The sequence below is a fragment of the Pseudophryne corroboree genome, chromosome 5 (genome assembly GCF_028390025.1).
Source record: "Pseudophryne corroboree isolate aPseCor3 chromosome 5, aPseCor3.hap2, whole genome shotgun sequence".
NCBI lineage: Eukaryota > Metazoa > Chordata > Amphibia > Anura > Myobatrachidae > Pseudophryne > Pseudophryne corroboree.
The window spans coordinates 700,692,576-700,711,544 of record NC_086448.1 but is presented as its reverse complement, the minus strand read 5'-3'; the positions used below and the strand labels follow the sequence as shown (position 1 = coordinate 700,711,544).

The 18,969-nt window shown below is 42.4% G+C and overlaps 1 protein-coding gene across 1 annotated transcript; it reads left to right on the top strand.

Moving 5' to 3' along the window:
- Positions 1–2,105: 2,105 nt before the first annotated feature.
- On the top strand, positions 2,106–17,317 carry PRDM14 (PR/SET domain 14). Its single transcript, XM_063925238.1, has 7 exons — positions 2,106–2,691; positions 2,916–2,966; positions 3,061–3,218; positions 3,863–4,133; positions 4,847–5,049; positions 7,558–7,659; positions 17,090–17,317. Exons 1-7 carry the CDS (start codon positions 2,106–2,108, stop codon positions 17,315–17,317), a joined length of 1,599 nt encoding a protein of 532 aa, XP_063781308.1.
- The last annotated feature ends 1,652 nt before the right edge of the window (positions 17,318–18,969 follow it).

Here is an 18,969-nt window from a genome sequence, read left to right as displayed (position 1 = left end):
AACCCCCACTGACTTTGTTTATATTGCATTTGAATTGAGCTTTTCCCAAACACATACATGGCAGTGCGTACATTCATTTGATTTGGGCCCCTGCCAAAGGCCACTTCGGCTGATTCCCCCCCCCCCCCCCAAAAAAAAAAAAAAAAAACCCACACAAAACCAATATTTGTTGCATATTAATCCAATGGGGAGGGGTGATGTGATCCCTTTTCTTTATCAGTTGAGGTGTGAAAAGGAGAATAAAGCACTTTCCATCTATCTGTTGGTTGTATTCACTTCTGGCGACTAATTAGCAAACAAATCTGAGATTTACCTGCAATCTATTTTTTTTAAATGGATCATTTATTTGTATTCATTCGCAAAAAAGCGCATGTCCTCAATAATACAACAATTGTAGAAAAGTCGCAAGCTTTATTAAAATTAGTCACTAAAAAAATAAATAAATACACTTATCATGTTTGTTTCTTTTACAGTATTGAGTACCTGTATAAGGAATAAGCTGAATGATGATTACAATTCAATGTAATAAAACAACAATAATTACCAGAGTTGAAACCGATGAAGCTAAAAACAGACATGTACTGTAGTATAAAACACATAAAAATAATAATAATAATAATAATAATAATAATAATAATAATAATAATAATAATACCAAATCCAGCAGTCTTCTGCCACATGATACTTATTCCAGTGTCATCTGCTGATGTAGCTATATCTATTTACCCTGTACTTGTCCTATATAGCTATATCTATTTACCCTGTACTTGTCCTATATTTAACTGTAAATTGCTGTTTTCCTGTTTTGTTTATTTGTTTATGTACTCTGTAATTGGGCGTCGCAGAACCCTTGTGGCGCAATATAAATAAAGGATAATAATAATAATAATAATAATAATAATAATAATAATAATAATAATAATAATACAAAATCTAGAGGAATAAATTCGTACTTTATTAAGAAAAAAGAAAGAAATATTTGTTACAGATAAGGTGTAATATTTCGATAATCAATAATTCATTATGTAAAACCAATAGAAATTAGAAGCCAGCACATAAACATGTACGGGTCAGCAAGTTACCCCTGTCACTGCCCTAAACATTGATAAATCTGAGCTAATCACACGGTGCCCTGAGCCAGCTGAAGAAAAAATAACAAAATCAGGTGAACAGTACACATCCTTCCCAATACACAAATGTGCAGAAGGATTTAAAGTTCTCTCTCTTCTCTCCATTCCCAGCTTCATACATTTAATACTAGTATTGTATACATGATTAGACTACTCTATAAAATGCAAGGTGACATACGGGATTGAAAATGTTATGTAATAATTAGAATCGACACACCACGTACTAGATATCTATTAGCTACAAAAGTAAGAACGAATATAACAGAGATAAGATAATTGAGTGATATTATATTGCACAATTCATAGCTGGTTGAGGGACGTCTGTTTTGCGGCAAAATTCCAATGTGTTTCAGTAAACATTTTTAAAGGGTCGTATATTTTTTTCTACATTTTCGAAGGTTCTTTTAATTCGTATTATTTACATATCCATTAAACCCCCTTTTTTGCAACAATAAGAAAACGTTATCTCACGAATAGCTAAAAAAAAAAAAAGGTGTAAAATGACATGATAATACAACCGGACTGTAGCTAGTGGTGTGTTATGTAGGTATAGTACCGTCGCCCGGGATTATTATGTGTCCCAATCCCAATTGTTAGTAAAATCTCTCTCTCTCTCTCTCTCTCTCTCTCTCTCTCTCTCTCTCTCTCTCTCTGTCTGTCTGTCTGTCTATCTATCTATCTATACATCTATCAGGACAAAAGTAACAATACATATTTAATTTAATGTTTTTGTTTTTATTAACTGTTAACATTCGTTTATTGTTTATTGGTAATTACATTTCCAGGTTTTTCTGCACTTAAAGTCAGTTCTTTATTACAGTATATTTCTGTGTAGTGATTTTGGGATATGTGCATATAATAGATTGTGATAATAATAATAATAATAATAATAATAATAATAATAATAATAAATGTTCTGCATCTTTCAGAGGAGGACATCACCACCCTGCCTCTCCCTCTGGAGGTCACTACCCAATGGCACTGTCTATACCCAGCACCGTCTCTGCTCCCACAGAAAGAAACTTCACTATTGACGATCTTGCTCTCAGCAGCCATTCCATAGCCTCTTATTTCCCAACATTTATGCCCCCTAACCACTACCTGGGCATCCTGACCAGTCCCCATGACATGTTCAATCCTCTAAAATCGTTGGGGAGACTGGTCACCAAGTCTTCACATTTGGGACACATAAACTACAGGAACTTTCCCTCCTACCTGAATCAGAACTGTCCCCCCACAGACCCCGTCTTCAACCCCCTGCCCACATCTTACCCTATCTACGGTAAAGTCCAGTCTGCTCTGTGCACCAAAGAAGACACCCGTGCTAATGGACAACCGCTGGGACCACGACTCACCCCAGTCAGCCCCAAATCCAAGAGGAGCAAAGGTTCCTCTCTGAATACAGCAAGCCTAGAGGTGGCATCTAGCAGGACATACCACTTCACAGAAGATGACCTACACACTGTACTCTATGGGTACACTTATGGGCCAGAGATGAAGCGCCCCCATCAGGCCACCCCCCAGGCAATCTCTGGGATCAGGATCCCAGATAACACTACGGGTAAATACTATTACATTACATTGTTTTCAATGGCCGGGTTTTCAACATAGCTGCTTGACCACAGATGAACACATACTTAGCACTTAGATTACGGCCCATTTCCCCGGTTTTAGTTGGAACATATTAATCCCATGTGCGTGTTCAGGTATTTTCCTAAAAAAACGAGACAGATCAAACTCTTTCCTATCAAGTTCAACACAAATAAAATAACCATAATTTCCCAGCAGGTATGGATGCCCAAATGCTGGACAGAGACGCCCTGCAGCTGCCCGAAGGTACAGACATGCTATGGGATTTTATGGACTAGTTACAGTATATATACTACATGCGGCAGAATTTCTTTATGATAAATATTTGCTTATTTTTCAGGATTAGCGGTTCTGAAAACGAAATATGCAGAGTTACCCAAATCAGGGGTCTTCAGCACCAACATCATCACCAAAGGGGTGAAATTCGGTCCGTTTCAAGGAAAAGTGGTTAATACAAGCGAAATAAAGACCTACGATGACAACTCTTTAATGTGGGAGGCAAGTGTGTTCCATTATACCGTATACATGAGAAAACGGCAAATAAATTGTCCACATCTACATATAGGTATTCCTCATCTAAATACCACTGATAATGCGGTTAATATAACTAAAACGAATATAAATTATATTATTATTATTATTATTATTATTACTGCTACTACTACTACTACTGTTATTTATAATAATGCTACTAGTAATAACATTTATTATTTTTTAATAATACCAAAATAAAAAAATACTGAAACACCATCGATACATCATCAAACTACAAGTGGTCAACTGCGGTTGAACTGAGAATCCCAGCCTGCCCTCCACTTTCTGCAAACCTGTATAATATGGCTTGTGTTTTATATTCTGCAATGTTTTGTACTGTTTGCACTGTTTCCGTTTATTTACTTGGTAAGGTGTTGCAAACACCCGTGACGCCATAGCTATAAATGAAATAATAATAATAATAATAATAATAATAATAATAATAATAATAATAATAATAATAAAAAACAAATATTATCATCATCATCATCATCATCATCATCTACTTATTACACACTGCTTCTGTAGTAATTTTTTGCCCATTGATTCTATTTCCCTTTATCCAGCTGTATTACAGCCCCAATAATGGGTTATGTTTCTCCCACTAGATCTTTGAGGAGGGCAGGCTCAGCCACTTCATAGATGGGAAAGGGGCGGCTGGTAATTGGATGGCACTGGTGAATTGCGCCAGGTTCCCGGAGGAGCAGAACCTGATCGCGGTGCAGTGTGAGGGGGAGATTTACTATGAGACCTGTAAGGAGATTCTCCCTAGGCAGGAGCTGCTGGTTTGGTACGGAGACTGCTACCTGCAATTCTTGGGTATCCCGGTCAGCCTGAAAGGCATGGAGGAGGGCAAACCTCCCTTCCAGCAACCTGAAGGTAAATCCGATCTCACTGAATAAATCCCACAGAGGCTGCCTTTATGTTGTATTGTCCATTTCAGGTTGTCCGCAGCACTGGCAGAAATAATAATACAAGAGTAATACATTATGGGATTCCTCGGTGTTATACTACTGGTAGGCAGAAAGTGCGATCTGGTATTGACAGTCACATAAGAGTTTATTTAAACATCTGCATTAATCCCTACAAGAAAATATAATTATCAGATCAGTAAACTCAGATAATTGGTATTGACAGTAGCATATTATGATTAAGATTATCTGGTAACTAATTATCTTGCAATGATTTAAGTTATTAGTTATCGGAATATACAACTCAGATTTTCGTTCAATTTATAGATTTTCTTGTATACACTCTCCTGTCCCCTCCTATGCTTTCTAGTGCTATATATATATATATATATATATATATATATATATATATATGTATATATATATACTGTATATGGTGTGTGTGTATATATAAACCCAAAACAGAAAACAAATGTACACAACAGAAGGATGACGCATAAACATATTATATCGTTAGTAAATAAATATAATAAAAGATTGAAGATCCATCTTATTATGTCTGTCCAATAATTCATTATTTGTATATAATGGGAGCTGTTTGTGTTGTAGTTACATGTATAGATAGGTATAAAAGTACAGATATGAAGTTGGGAGATAACCTGTATTTTCTTGCCTGTGAAGACTCTGCAGAAGGCTACAAGTGTGAGAGATGCGGGAAAGTGTTCGCCTACAAATATTACCGGGACAAGCATCTCAAGTACACCCGCTGTGTGGACCAGGGAGACAGAAAATTCCCCTGTCACCTGTGCAAGAGGTCGTTTGAGAAGAGGGACAGACTGAGGATCCACATTTTACATGTCCATGAGAAGCACAGACCACACAAAGTGAGTTATTATAGTTCTGAGAATATGTCATTCACATCAGTCCCTGCCCTATCATCATATTATTATCATCATCATTATTATTATTATTATTATTATTATTATCCTTTATTTATATGGTGCCACATGGGATCCGCAGCTCCCAATTACAGAGTTAACAAATAAACAAAACATGAAGACAGTGACTTACAATTCAATACAATATAGGACAAGTAGTACAGAGTATATAAACATAGCTGCGTCAGTAAGCAGCACTGAAATAAGTATCAGGGAGGCAGAAAAGCGAAGGATTTGGTGCCATCAAAAGGAAGTATTGAAAAGAAGATAGGATAAGTAAGAGACATAAAAACACATGAAGGAAGAGGACCCTGCTCGTGAGAGCTTACACTTACAGTCTAGTTACAGAACATAGAAGCAAACACACACATAACAGTTCATTTTGTAGGAATATAACCTACCAGTATGTTTTTGTAGTATGGGAAGAAACTGGATCAGATGGAGGAAATTCATGCAAATGAGAAGAACATGCAAACTCTACACCAGTGGATCATAATCAGGGGTAGAGCTCATACTTCAGTGCTGTGAGGAAGTAACACTAATTTCTTTTATCCAGAATAACTATAAAGATATACAAATGGATATTATGTATAAATGAAATTAATCCAACAGGTTGATATGAGATAACTGCCATGTCAAAGGCTGGGTTTGAAAATGTACGGTTAGGAACTGAATTTATCTCCGTCCACTTTATCTCCATCCAAGGCTTAGTAAATAGACCCCTTAGCCGCTAAACTAGACGTAGGTAGGTTAAGCTCTCCTGCTCTTGTGGAATTACAAGACCCAGCATAACATTTATTTACTAACATTCATTTATATAGCATCTACCTTTACATGCTATATTCTGTTCCCATTATTAGAGTTTACTGTCTAAAATCTCCACCAGGCACATTTAACTGTGGTAGATGACAATTAACTTACTTGTATGTTGGATGTTTTTGGACTTTTTGGAGGAAACCCGAGTACATAAGTTTGTAGGAAATATACAAACTCCAGACAGTGTGCAACACCACTGCTAACCACAGCACCACCGTGCTGCTTCTGTTGTGCAGCTATTATTACAAAGATGGGTTCTGAGCACCAATAGATATTTTAGATATCCTTTTTCAGTATCTCCTAAAGGAGACATATCCTAGCCGAACACTGTGATTTATGTTCTTAGGTGGACTGTAATAAAATAGTTGAGCCTAGTCACGGGTGGCTGCCATTATCTCAGTAGGGTTTGGCTTCAGGCCCCTTATTTAGATCTGAAAGGCTTGTAAACTGAAATAGATCCAGGTCTGGCTGAATGAGACACACTTCCATTTCACGGCCCAGCTTACATTATTTAACAGTTCAGTTGGCTGAGAGGAGTTTCTTGAGTGTTTTACACATATTTTGAACTAATGCATTGTGTGTAATATTAGAGATGTGTCTAGGATCAATACAAGGTTCTAACTCACAGTCATACACTGAGCCAAGAGGACACCAGAACCAGGATAAACAGAACCATAGTTGTGTTATTATAATAGATCATTACATCATGTCAAATTGCAGTATTGTTTTTGTACAGATTTTTTCTTTTCGAAACCTTATATAGAAAAGTTATGTATTGTCAAAGTATAATATTTTTAAAGTCTGATATTTTGAAATGTCAGCTCCCCAGCACATTATTTGTTATTAGGGTTCCTTCTCTGGGAAACCTCCTTGGCCCATAATTCTTTCAGGTCCCTCAAGAAAGCTCTCTGTCCAGCTACCTCCTGTTCACCTTAATGTGGCACAGTATCATACTTTCAGTACTGACAACAGCAGCTTGGTGTAGTATAATCATGAGGTGGAGCTGGCATGGGATTCAGCTTGTCGTGTATTCTTGAATAGGGCACACCATTGCAGGGACCTGGTAGAAACATCAACCCCAATAGCACAAAGCAGGGAATGTCTGTGGAGGGGCCATCATATTCCAGGTAAGAGGAAACAAGGCGGTGCTGGGTAACCTCCACAGTATTGGCTATAAAGATGGTATTAGCCTTTAAGAAAATATCTAGAAAATGAAAGTGGCAACATCTGGAATAGTGGTGATCAATCTGGTAGGCCGAGTGCCTAAATATTTCATAATATTTTTTGGGGGGCCCTAATAGATATAACATTTTTTTTTTTAGGATTGTCATCTACTCATTTCCAAGACAATGACATACTGATTATTGGTTTTCTAGAACAATGGCACTCTGACATCTGGGGTCCTAGAACAATGGCACATTAATACTCGGGGTCTCACATTCATGGCACACTGACACTTGGGTATAGGCTAATGATTATAAAGGGGTAGGAGTGTTAGAACCTCTCTCAGCCCATCCCACCTTGTATTGTATGTGTTAACTAGTTTCCAAACTCATTGAAATTGACATAGTAAATGTATTAGTGTTTGGTAGCTCAGTCACAGTGGTTACTAAGTTGAGTGTATTTATTTTATTACAGTGCACAGTTTGTGGGAAGAGTTTCTCTCAGTCGTCCAGTCTAAACAAGCACATGAGAGTTCATTCTGGGGAGAGACCTTACAAGTGTGTGTATTGCAACAAGGTAAGTTACATTGTTACACATCTCTGTTTTCCATTTTCTTTCTTGCCCATTTAAAATCTCAGTTGTTTTCACCTGATATAGGGGTAAATTAGGGCTATAACAATTGGTTGGCCATAATGGCACTTGGTGGGGACACCGGTTGATGTAGGGGAACCATCCGGTTTAGCCAACCATATATTTTGAGGTTGGGGGCCCACGGCCACCTGTTGCTGTTGAAAGCTATCCGCCAATTACACCAGCCTTGTCTTCTGATCTGAGCTCCTGGCGCTAGGCTCCATCACAGGGTCTACATGATGTTGTGGCCCAGAGGTGCAGCACGCACACCATCATAACTCTGTGACACAGCTGGCTTGTAGTTTTAGTTAGCCAAAGCCCTTCACTTTCCCCTGAGTGCAGGGACCCTAGATACGGTAGTGGGGTAAATGACCAAATTATGGATTTACTATAATTGCACTTAGATCATACTATTTCTACATAATAAAACAGACTACAACACTCCTCCTCCTCTTTCTCTTGCCGGGTTGGTATAATAGAGCTACAACCCACAATGTCTAGCAGTACAGACAATAGGCCAACAACATATGGTCGACATACACTAGGTTGACAGGTCCAAAAGTTCGACAAGTACAATAAGTTGACAGATGAAAGGTCGACAGTGGTTAAGGTTGACAGGGTGAAAAGGTTGACATGACAGTGGTCGACACAAAAATGATTGGCACAGGTTTTTTTTTTTTTTTAGGATAAATCTTATATCTTATATATTATGTGACCACCGTCCGTACAATCGTGTACCCTCGCGGGCTCGCTTCACTCAGTACAGATTACTATTCCCAGTGGATGTCCATGTGGTATATCATGCAAAATGTGAAAACACGTGAAAACATAGAAAAAACATAATGTCATCTCGATCTTTTGAATCCACAATATTTTGTAACCGTCGATCTTAAGCACCTATTGACCTTAGGCACTGTTGACCTTTCATCTATTGATCTTTTGTATCTGTTCACCTTTTGTACCTGTCGACCTAATGCTTGTCGACCATATGTTGTCAACCTATTGACTGTCTACCTAGACACCTAGATCTATCATCCGGATACTTTCTTGTCTAGCAATGTGTAGCAATGTCTATAACCTGCTTACTGAAAGGGAAATGCCTGTACTGCAACTGTTCTGATTAAACAATCTTAGTATTAACAATGTATAGAACTTCTAGTTCCATAGCTAACAGCTACGCTATGGCTGCCTGTATGATCAAACCATTCTATAGAATGTTATCTCCAGTTTTAACAATCATTTCTTTACCGCAGACTTTAAACATTATACAATTTGGCTCATTTTTAATGGAATCCTTACATCCTAATTTGTATTTTACAAATCTAATAAACCTAACAATCTAATGGGTGTGGTATGCAAGGTCGACAGTAACTAGGTCGACCACTATTGGTCGACAGTAACTAAGTTGACAGTAACTAGGTCGACAGGGTCTCTAGGTCGACATGGTCTAGGTCAGCAGGTCAAAAAGTTGACATGAGTTTTTTATGTTTTTTTGGTGTTGTTTTCTCCATACAGTGACTGGGAACCCCAATTAGTGCACCGTGTCCCCTCGCATGGCTCACTTCATTCGCCATGCTTCGGGCAAGGTGCCTCGCTGCGCTCGGCACATGTTACCGTTCCCAATCATAGTCCGTGTGGATCGTTAAGTATGAAAAAGTAAAAAAAAATGAAATGTGAAAAACTCATGTCGACCTAGTTACTGTCGACAAATAGTGGTCGACCTAGTTACTGTTGACCTAGTTACTGTTGACATAGAGACCGGATGTAACAATACTTGTATTTATTAATGTCTAATACACTATATATTCTGCTTCCCAGCACCAGTACAGCAATTGTGTAAATAAATAAACACATACAAAATTAGGAAAACAATGCAATACAGTATTTCTAGTTATTCCATTAACAAACAATGACCATATACGCTGTTTAATTTTAATGCTGAATTTTTTTCTTCTAATAAACATCCCAAACTACAATATCTCCAGTTGGGAAAATAAATGTGTGTTCTATTTCCGCTATATTTCTTCCATGTTGTCAGGTTCGGTCTGGTTTGTGTCCCCGGAGGGGGCGCTAGTGGGTCAGTGGAGGTAGGATGGAAGAAGTGAGGATACTGGATTGGATTCCTGCGCATGTGCGCAATGTTGTTTATTAAGCAGAAAGATAAAACAATATGGCAGCAGGAATACTTGGAGAAATAAACAATAATAAATGCAATGGGTATGATGCAGCGTGGAAGCTGAGAGTCTATGGCAAAACAGTGAGAGTCTATGGCAATGCAGTGAGAGTCTATGGCAATACAGTGAGAGTCTATGGCAATACAGTGAGAGTCTATGGCAATATGCTGGTATGGGAACCAGAGATGATAAACACGTGGAGCCAGCAGAGGTGATGATAATGGTAGCAAACCTGGTAGCAGATGCAGAAGACTTGATGCAGGGTTCACAGTGCTATTGGAAAGCACAGGCAGCTTGCAAGCTGATTCACAGGTGAGGTGATGAGCTGCACCTGGAGATGGAGTCTCTACAGCTGAGGCTGAAGCACACTGTGTTGGAGATTGGTGTGAAGCCTGTAAATGAATGCAGGAATTGCTGATGCTTGTAGTTCCACGGAGATGCAGGAGGATAACCAGGAACACAGGGGATCTGGAGACTGGAACACAGGGAACCACTGGATGCAGCAGGAGAGCTGGAGTGGTTGCTGGAACTTGTAGTTCCACAGAGATGCAGGAGGATAACCAGGAACACAGGGGATCTGGAGACTGGAACACAGGGAACCACTGGATGCAGTAGGAGAGCTGGAGTGGTTGCTGGAACTTGTAGTTCCACAGGAACACAGGAACTTGCACACTGAATGTCGCAGGAGAGCTGGAGGGGTTGCTGGAACTTGTAGTTCCACAGGAACACAGGAACTTGCACACGGAATGTCGCAGGAGAGCTGGAGGGGTTTCTGGAACTTGTAGTTCCACGGGAACACAGGAACAACTGGGAACTGGAACAGCTGGGACCTGTTGTTCCACAGGTCTAATACACAAGGAAATCTCTGTAGACAGAGGATTGCAAACAGGAGCGGTCTGTTCACGGGATGTGACGTGTTGTCCAAGGCGATGTGAGAGAGCCACAAACTGGAAGTTATACCACCTGCCCAGCAGTGATTGGACACAAACTGCAGGCGGAGATACTAGCTGGATTGGGTGTCCAGATCAGCTGTGAGTTAGTTGAAGCACTATGTACTCCAGGCTGCAGAGGACTGAAAACGAGAACTGGAACAGAACTGAACTGCTGGAACCTGTAGTTCCACAGCAGTGATGTGATGGAAAATGCAGATTCCTGACAGTACCCCCCCCTTTTATGGGTGGGCACCGAACACCCACGCTGGAACTTGGAGGAACCTTGAAAAAGAACTTAGAAATACACAAAAGCAGAGGTCCTCAAAAGTCTTCCCAACTTTCATCTTCAGAAGACAGATTTTCCCCGTCAGAACAAGTAGACCATTCATGGTCATTTGAGACAGAATTTACTTCCTGGGAAAAGGCATAGCTAGGAAGGATAGAACCTCCCATAATGTAACTTGAGTCTTTATCAACAAACTCACTTTCAGAGTCAAAGTCCAGGTCTAGTGTGGTCATGGGAGCCTTTTGTTTAGGAATAACATTATCTGAGACAACCTGTGGACCAGTGAATTTGAAGCTATATGAGACACCAGGACTAGGGGTAACGGCAGCATAGCCAACACTTACATCAACAGATGGTAGACTTTGAGCTGGTTTTTGAGCTCTCCAATTCTTGTAATTCTTGAAATCTCTGATACATTGATGCAACAGAACCTGTTCATGTTTGGAAGGAGTTGAGTCGAAAAACTGAGAACTGGAAGACTGATCAGATGTTGAATCCGGGGAGTCAATACTTTCAGAAGTGTTGCTGTAGGATGGAGACACGGGAGTATATGCAACTTTCAAATCTGAAGTCTGAGAACCTTGTCTTGACTTCACAGCTTGGAAATCTTTAATAGCTTGGTCTAATGTATCCTGATCTTGCACAGACAGAGATGTTGGAGAGGATTTAGCAGTAGACAAACTGTTGACAAATTGGCCAGAATGCCCAGATGACTCTGAATGCATAAACTTTGGAGCAAACTCCTGTTTTACGGCTTCGCAGAAAGCGGGAAGATCACTCAGTAGCGGATCTTTAGATTCAATGAGAGGATTCGCCCAGTCCAGTGCTCTACCTTTGAAGAACAGGAGGAAGTATCTGATTGCATTGGCTGGAGAAATAGTCACTGAAGGTTCCGACTCAGTAAAAGCGAGGTATTGGCTCGCCACTGCACGAAACTGAGCATAGTCACCATCAAAGTAGACTGGAGCTTTTGTATCTGGTGGACACTTGGAAGGCTGAATGTCAGTTGAAGTCTCGGAAGACCATGTCGGACACTTGAGAGTAGAGGACTGGAATAAGCATTCAGAAGCAGGAGTAGAATCAACTTGAAATGCTCGAGGGTGGAGAGAGGACGTCATCTCCTGGATTGACTGACGGGAATTCTTTGCTGAGGTTGACAGAATGCTAGAAGCTTCATCTTGGGGTGAGATGCGTAGAGCCTCCATCTGGGTTGAGGCAACTGCAATATCTGCAAGAACTGTAGACTCTGGACATAGCGACAGGAGTTGCTTACTTGAAACACTGGAGAGAACCACACCGGGTTCAGAGGAACTGGAATCGGCAGGAACTGACGACAACTTTGGACAAACGGATGGAACAAGGATTTGTCCAGGACTACTTGAATTGACTTGAGCTGTAAGAGGCTGATCTGGACAGACGGATGGGACCGGATTGGGTCCAGATAAGCTTGAACCGGCTGGAACCGCTGGAGTCTTCGGACTGACGGATAGGACCGGATTTGATACAAAGAGACTGGAATCGGCTGGAACCGAAGGAGTCCTCGGACTGACGGATAGGACCGGATTTGATCCGAGGATGCTGGAATCGGCTGGAACCGAAGGAGGTAGCTCAGCATTGGAAACAGAGCTACTCGGGCTGGCTGGAACCAGAGGAGGCTGATCCGGACAGACGGATGGGACCAGATTGGGTCCGGAAGAGCTTGAATCGGCAGGAACCGGTGGAGTCCTCGGACTGACGGATAGGACCGGATTTGATCCGAGGATTCTGGAATCGGCTGGAACCGAAGGAGGTAGCCCATCATTGGAGCCACTCAGGCTGGCTGGAACCAGTGGAGACTTTGGACCGACGGCTGGAACCGGGCTAGGTCCATTGACACTTGACTCTGTATAGACAGAATCCGGATGTTCTGATGATCCCTTTTGGAGTGGTACTGAGCTGGTAGCACTCTCTGAAGTTGGCAAACAAAAGTTCATGTCTGTATCTGTGACTTTAAGAATTCCTCCTGGGATCTTGGCCCTGGATTCCTCACTTGAGGCTGAAACTCTAAAGACCCCTCCTGGGGTTAATAGATCAGACACACTTCTTTGAGTTGCATGCCCGGATGCCACTTCTGGAACCTGAACATCAGATACCCCTACTGGGGTCACAACATCAGATGCCCCATCTGGGGCTGTAGACACGGATGCCCCTTCTCGGGCTGTAGACATGGATGCCCCTTCTCGGGCTGTAGGCACGGACGCCCCTTCTCGGGCTGTAGGCACGGACGCCCCTTCTCGGGCTGTAGGCACGGACGCCCCTTCTCGGGCTGTAGGCACGGACGCCCCTTCTCGGGCTGTAGGCACAGACGCCCCTTCTCGGGCTGTAGGCACAGACGCCCCTTCTCGGGCTGTAGGCACAGACGCCCCTTCTCGGGCTGTAGGCACAGACGCCCCTTCTCGGGCTGTAGGCACAGACGCCCCTTCTCGGGCTGTAGGCACAGACGCCCCTTCTCGGGCTGTAGGCACAGACGCCCCTTCTCGGGCTGTAGGCACAGACGCCCCTTCTCGGGCTGTAGGCACAGACGCCCCTTCTCGGGCTGTAGGCACAGACGCCCCTTCTCGGGCTGTAGGCACAGACGCCCCTTCTCGGGCTGTAGGCACAGATGCCCCTTCTCGGGCTGTAGGCACAGAAACTACTTTAGTTATGGGTAACATAGATAGTCTCTGTTGATTTCTGAACTTGGGATTGGGTCTATTTGTCACAGGACCCCAATCGTATACTTTTTGGACTCTCCTGTCCGAGGAAAAGGAACTTGAAACTGCAGAGGATACATTGGAAGGTTTGCAGGTGAAAACACTGTGATGCTGGGACCGGTCACCAACTTTTGAGTTGCGGAAGGAACAGTCCTTAATAAGATGACTAGAACTCCCACAGTAAAAGCAGAGGTGAAGCTGCTTGCGATGCCGGCGTTCAGCTTCCGTTAGTTTGGAGCGCGGGTAGCTCTGGAATCTGCCCTCTCTCTGCATAGGAGAAGAGACTTTAGCTTGAAGAAAAGTTGACACGGAGGTCGCACTAGTCTCAATACTTTGAGCGGTACTCTTGACTGCGTTTAAAGCACCACCTAGGATTTCTGGCATTATTGGAATGATTTTTGTTAGGAGACTTTGAAGTTGTTCCAATAGATGATAAAGAGTGCTTATTGGTTCAGAGTTCACAGCAGACAACAAAGGAGTCTTGAAGCTTTCAAAGGAGGAAGTCGCTCTCTCAGGAGAATTAGCTGTGAAGGGACTGCCATAGGACTGACTTGAGCAAGATCCATCCACAGGAACGGATTGTGCAGGGAAAGTTGAAATGACTGGAGCAGGAGTGACTTGAACAGGAACTGGAGAAACAACAGAACTTGGAAGGGATTGCTGCAAGGTATCCAAACGGATAGACATTCCCTGTAGGAACTGGAACATCTGCTGCTGCGCAGCCTCTTGACCATCCAAACGGGAGACCAGATTTTGTAAGGCCCCTGACCCCACATTCTGACCACCATCCGAGTCCATGGGCCTTGGACAAACTGTCAGGTTCGGTCTGGTTTGTGTCCCCGGAGGGGGCGCTAGTGGGTCAGTGGAGGTAGGATGGAAGAAGTGAGGATACTGGATTGGATTCCTGCGCATGTGCGCAATGTTGTTTATTAAGCAGAAAGATAAAACAATATGGCAGCAGGAATACTTGGAGAAATAAACAATAATAAATGCAATGGGTATGATGCAGTGTGGAAGCTGAGAGTCTATGGCAAAACAGTGAGAGTCTATGGCAATGCAGTGAGAGTCTATGGCAATACAGTGAGAGTCTATGGCAATATGCTGGTATGGGAACCAGAGATGATAAACACGTGGAGCCAGCAGAGGTGATGATAATGGTAGCAAACCTGGTAGCAGATGCAGAAGACTTGATGCAGGGTTCACAGTGCTATTGGAAAGCACAGGCAGCTTGCAAGCTGATTCACAGGTGAGGTGATGAGCTGCACCTGGAGATGGAGTCTCTACAGCTGAGGCTGAAGCACACTGTGTTGGAGATTGGTGTGAAGCCTGTAAATGAATGCAGGAATTGCTGATGCTTGTAGTTCCACGGAGATGCAGGAGGATAACCAGGAACACAGGGGATCTGGAGACTGGAACACAGGGAACCACTGGATGCAGCAGGAGAGCTGGAGTGGTTGCTGGAACTTGTAGTTCCACAGAGATGCAGGAGGATAACCAGGAACACAGGGGATCTGGAGACTGGAACACAGGGAACCACTGGATGCAGTAGGAGAGCTGGAGTGGTTGCTGGAACTTGTAGTTCCACAGGAACACAGGAACTTGCACACTGAATGTCGCAGGAGAGCTGGAGGGGTTGCTGGAACTTGTAGTTCCACAGGAACACAGGAACTTGCACACGGAATGTCGCAGGAGAGCTGGAGGGGTTTCTGGAACTTGTAGTTCCACGGGAACACAGGAACAACTGGGAACTGGAACAGCTGGGACCTGTTGTTCCACAGGTCTAATACACAAGGAAATCTCTGTAGACAGAGGATTGCAAACAGGAGCGGTCTGTTCACGGGATGTGACGTGTTGTCCAAGGCGATGTGAGAGAGCCACAAACTGGAAGTTATACCACCTGCCCAGCAGTGATTGGACACAAACTGCAGGCGGAGATACTAGCTGGATTGGGTGTCCAGATCAGCTGTGAGTTAGTTGAAGCACTATGTACTCCAGGCTGCAGAGGACTGAAAACGAGAACTGGAACAGAACTGAACTGCTGGAACCTGTAGTTCCACAGCAGTGATGTGATGGAAAATGCAGATTCCTGACACATGTATAATGATGCTTTGTTAGTCAAGAAAAGATATATTTGAAACACTAAATTTCCACACTGTTTAGCTCATCTATAGACTTGTATTACCTGTTTCAGTTCCTCTCTGTTAGTAAATGAAGAGTAAGACAGTACAATGTAACTGGTCAGGCCAGTAGACTTGTACCCAAGGTCACCTCCATTTTCTCTTGAAACCTCCTTCAATTCATATACTTGTAAAATACTACCAGACTCTACACACAAATACCATTGATATGGATGTATTGGGAGCTGGAACTGGTGTGTGTCCTGCCCTAGGCTACAGTGAATAAATGCTCCTGAAATGACCCATTGTGCACAAAAAAATACTCTTCCCACGATTGGCTGAACTGGTTGCCCCAACAGGTCAAACATCACTATTAATAAATATGTAATTACTGAATACCATTGCTGCGGCTCCCTGTGCACTGTTGAATTATGCATCTCTTTGGCTTTGCTTCTAAGATAAATCCTGAATATATCCATTAAACTTAAAATGTATTTTAATAACTTTTTGAAAAAACAAAACTCAACAACATTAAGCAGTTTATTAGTAAGCATTTAATTAGTTTACATTTGCTTTTCTGTCACCCATACACACCAACATAGCAGCTACATTCCAGCACAAACATTGCAGTAACATGGTTGCACAGTGGTTAGTACAGCTACCGTTCAGTACTTAGGGTCATGGATACAACCGTTGCCAGAGCACTATGTTGACATCAGTAAAGTTTAAAATTATGTTTGGGGCGGTGGGTGGGGGGTAAATGTCTTCTGATATGACTAAATGTAGTGGGGAAAATAAGGCAGTAGGTTCCTTTGGGGGCAGGGGCTGATGTACATCATAATATAATATGCACTAACGAAGTAAAGTATATATGATTACTGTAGGTACTTTAAGTTTCAGACTTTTCCATTTTCACATTGATCTTCATTAAATAATTTGGTTCCACATCTGGCTTTTTATTTTCGATGAAGAATTCTGCAGCTCTACAATCAAAAAGCTCCATAAATCACTCCCTGTCCAGCCATACTATATCTGTGTCTGCAGAGCTGCCATCATCATGGAGCACAGACATGCTTAATGGCCCCCACTGTATGCGTTTCATTACATTTCTAATGTCTTCTTCCTGCCCCCATAGGCATTCACAGCATCCAGTATCCTCCGCACCCATATTCGACAGCATTCGGGTGAGAAGCCCTTCAAGTGCAAGCACTGCGGCAAGGCCTTTGCTTCCCATGCGGCCCACGACAGCCACGTGCGTCGCACCCACATGAAGGAAAAGGGCTTCCCCTGCACAATGTGTGGACAGACCTTCCTGGAGTTGGAGGAGCTCCGATATCACATGCAGATTCACTCGTCTCTCTAGCCAGACCCCTATCTGCCTAACTGCCCATGTTATTTTGACTGTGCCAATTGTATTTATTTTATGCAGTGTCTTTATTATTATTTATGTAATTATACTGTATTATAGCAGATATTATATGTAATTTAAATCTGGTGACATAATACATTTTACATGACTAATCTGGTGATAGATCCAGGTGCTTTTTATGTATTTATTTGTACTTATTTATGCCTTGTTGTGGAGGACTGCACCTGTACAGAACTTCTTACCTGTAACCTTGTAACCAAGTGGGAATCCCAAAGACTGGACAACTGATCTGTAATCCTCCTGTGTTTCCTCCAGCCAAAGTGCATTGTTGTAATGTGTTGACATTTCTCTTAAATCTCAGATCATATTGTGTATAAAGTAATGATTCTATAGAAATAGGCTGAAGGCCCCCTGCAGCGGTCTATGGACAATGTACCGGTTCTACGGCTAGTGAGTGAGAGTTACCGTTAGTACACAAATGATGAAATCTGCAGTAAAACCTCAACAACCATTCAGCATGCATGTAACTTGTTTCTGTTAGATGATGAAATGATTATGTTTAGCATTTATTTATATGGCGGCACATTATTACGCAGTGCTAAATAGAATATTTAATCATTTACATCAGTCTCTGCCTCTTTGGAGCTTAGAATCTTAGGGGCAGATTTAGCAAAGCTTGGAGAAAGATAAAGTGGAGAGAGATAAAGTAACAACCAATCAGCTCCTGTCAGTTTTCAAATACAGCCTGTAGCATTACTGTTACATACCTCTTAATTGTCCCGATTCCAGCGGCACAGTCCCGCTATTCGGACACTGTCCTGCTTTCCCACCCACGGACTGCTGCGTCCCGTGGGCGGGGGGGGGGGGGGCAGGTTGGGAGAGGTAGTGATCACTGCTGCTCTGCTTTCCAAAGCAGCCGGTGATCACTGAATAGATGACGTGCACATGGGCATGCCATCTAATCAATGGGAGGTGAGAAGGGGGCCCATCAGCGTAGGGAGCGCTGGACACGCCCCCAAATGACAAAAATGGGTGTTGTGCTAAGAGGCCCCACCCCCTTTTCCAAAGACATGTCTATTCTCCCAAGGCCCTGCCCCCTTTTCGGTCACGCCTCCGGTGCGGACAGTCCTGATCCTTAAGCTACACAATTTGGGAGTTATGCTGTTAGGAGCTGATTGGTTCTTTATTTTTTTCCTCTTTATCTCTTCCCAAGCTTTGATAGATCTGCACCTTTATGACCTATTACAGATATATAGTTTAGGTTCTGTTTTTGACAGCAGCCATTTAACCTATCAGTATGTTTTGGACTATGGGGGACATTTACTAAGCAGTGATAAGAGCGGAGAGGTGAGCCAGTGGAGAAATTGCCCCATCAACCTATCAGCAGCTCTGTATCCTTTTATAGTATGCAAATTATAGATTACTTCAGTGCTGATTGGTTGCCATGGGCAATTTCTCCACTGGCTCACTTCTCCACTCTTATCACTGCTTAGTAAATGTTCCCCTATGGGAGGAATCTGCAGCACCTGGAGAAAACCCACAAAAACACGTGGACAACGTACTAACTAAACACATAAAATCGTACCCATGACCTTTCCCTCTGAGACAGCAATGCTAACCACTGTGCCTTTGTGTAATAAAATAAA

Coding starts and splice junctions, on each gene's coding strand:
- PRDM14 (XM_063925238.1), top strand. CDS start 2,106: ATGGCACTGTCTATACCCAGCACCGTCTCTGCTCCCACAGAAAGAAAC. Junction 2,692..2,915: donor GATCCCAGATAACACTACGG/GTAAATACTATT, acceptor ATAATTTCCCAG/CAGGTATGGATGCCCAAATG. Junction 3,219..3,862: donor ACAACTCTTTAATGTGGGAG/GCAAGTGTGTTC, acceptor TTCTCCCACTAG/ATCTTTGAGGAGGGCAGGCT.